At 42.7% G+C, this 424-nt stretch overlaps 1 protein-coding gene across 1 annotated transcript in view; it reads right to left on the reverse strand.

Moving 5' to 3' along the window:
• Positions 1–424, reverse strand: part of LOC102673741 (multidrug resistance protein homolog 49) — a gene marked incomplete at its 3' end in the record, with an annotated part of 47,045 nt that overhangs the window by 3,391 nt on the left and 43,230 nt on the right. The window contains exon 16 of the mRNA XM_031513629.1: positions 52–198. Coding sequence (XP_031369489.1) covers positions 52–198 — 147 coding nt within the window. The remainder of the gene's footprint in view (positions 1–51; positions 199–424) is intronic.

Below are 424 nucleotides of genomic sequence, written 5' to 3' on the forward strand. Positions count from 1 at the left end.
AAGAAAGTACTTCTCGAGTACGAAGACGTTGACCGAGGAGACACCCCTTACCTTCTCGCTCTGAGTATCAAGAGCAGACGTGGCCTCGTCCAGTAGCAGGACTCGTGGATTTCTGACCAAAGCGCGCGCAATCGCGATACGTTGCTTCTGTCCTCCTGACAGTTGCGTGCCTTTAGAGCCTAACCTAGTATCGTATCCCTGTAACAAAGAATGGAACGTAGGATGAATTCGTGCGGATGAGATGGTTTTACGTAACTTTTCATTTTGCAAACACGTGATTTACAGAATTGCGAGCTCGTTATGTGTAATTATTTCGATTATTAACTCTTTGCTCTCCAACGGTCATTATTGGAATTGTTGAGGCAACTTGAACGGCGACAATATTTATTTATGTTTGATTTTTTTAGAATATCGCTTCATAAAT

Source organism: Apis dorsata, unplaced genomic scaffold, assembly GCF_000469605.1.
Source record: "Apis dorsata unplaced genomic scaffold, Apis dorsata 1.3 scaffold_683, whole genome shotgun sequence".
Lineage (NCBI taxonomy): Eukaryota > Metazoa > Arthropoda > Insecta > Hymenoptera > Apidae > Apis > Apis dorsata.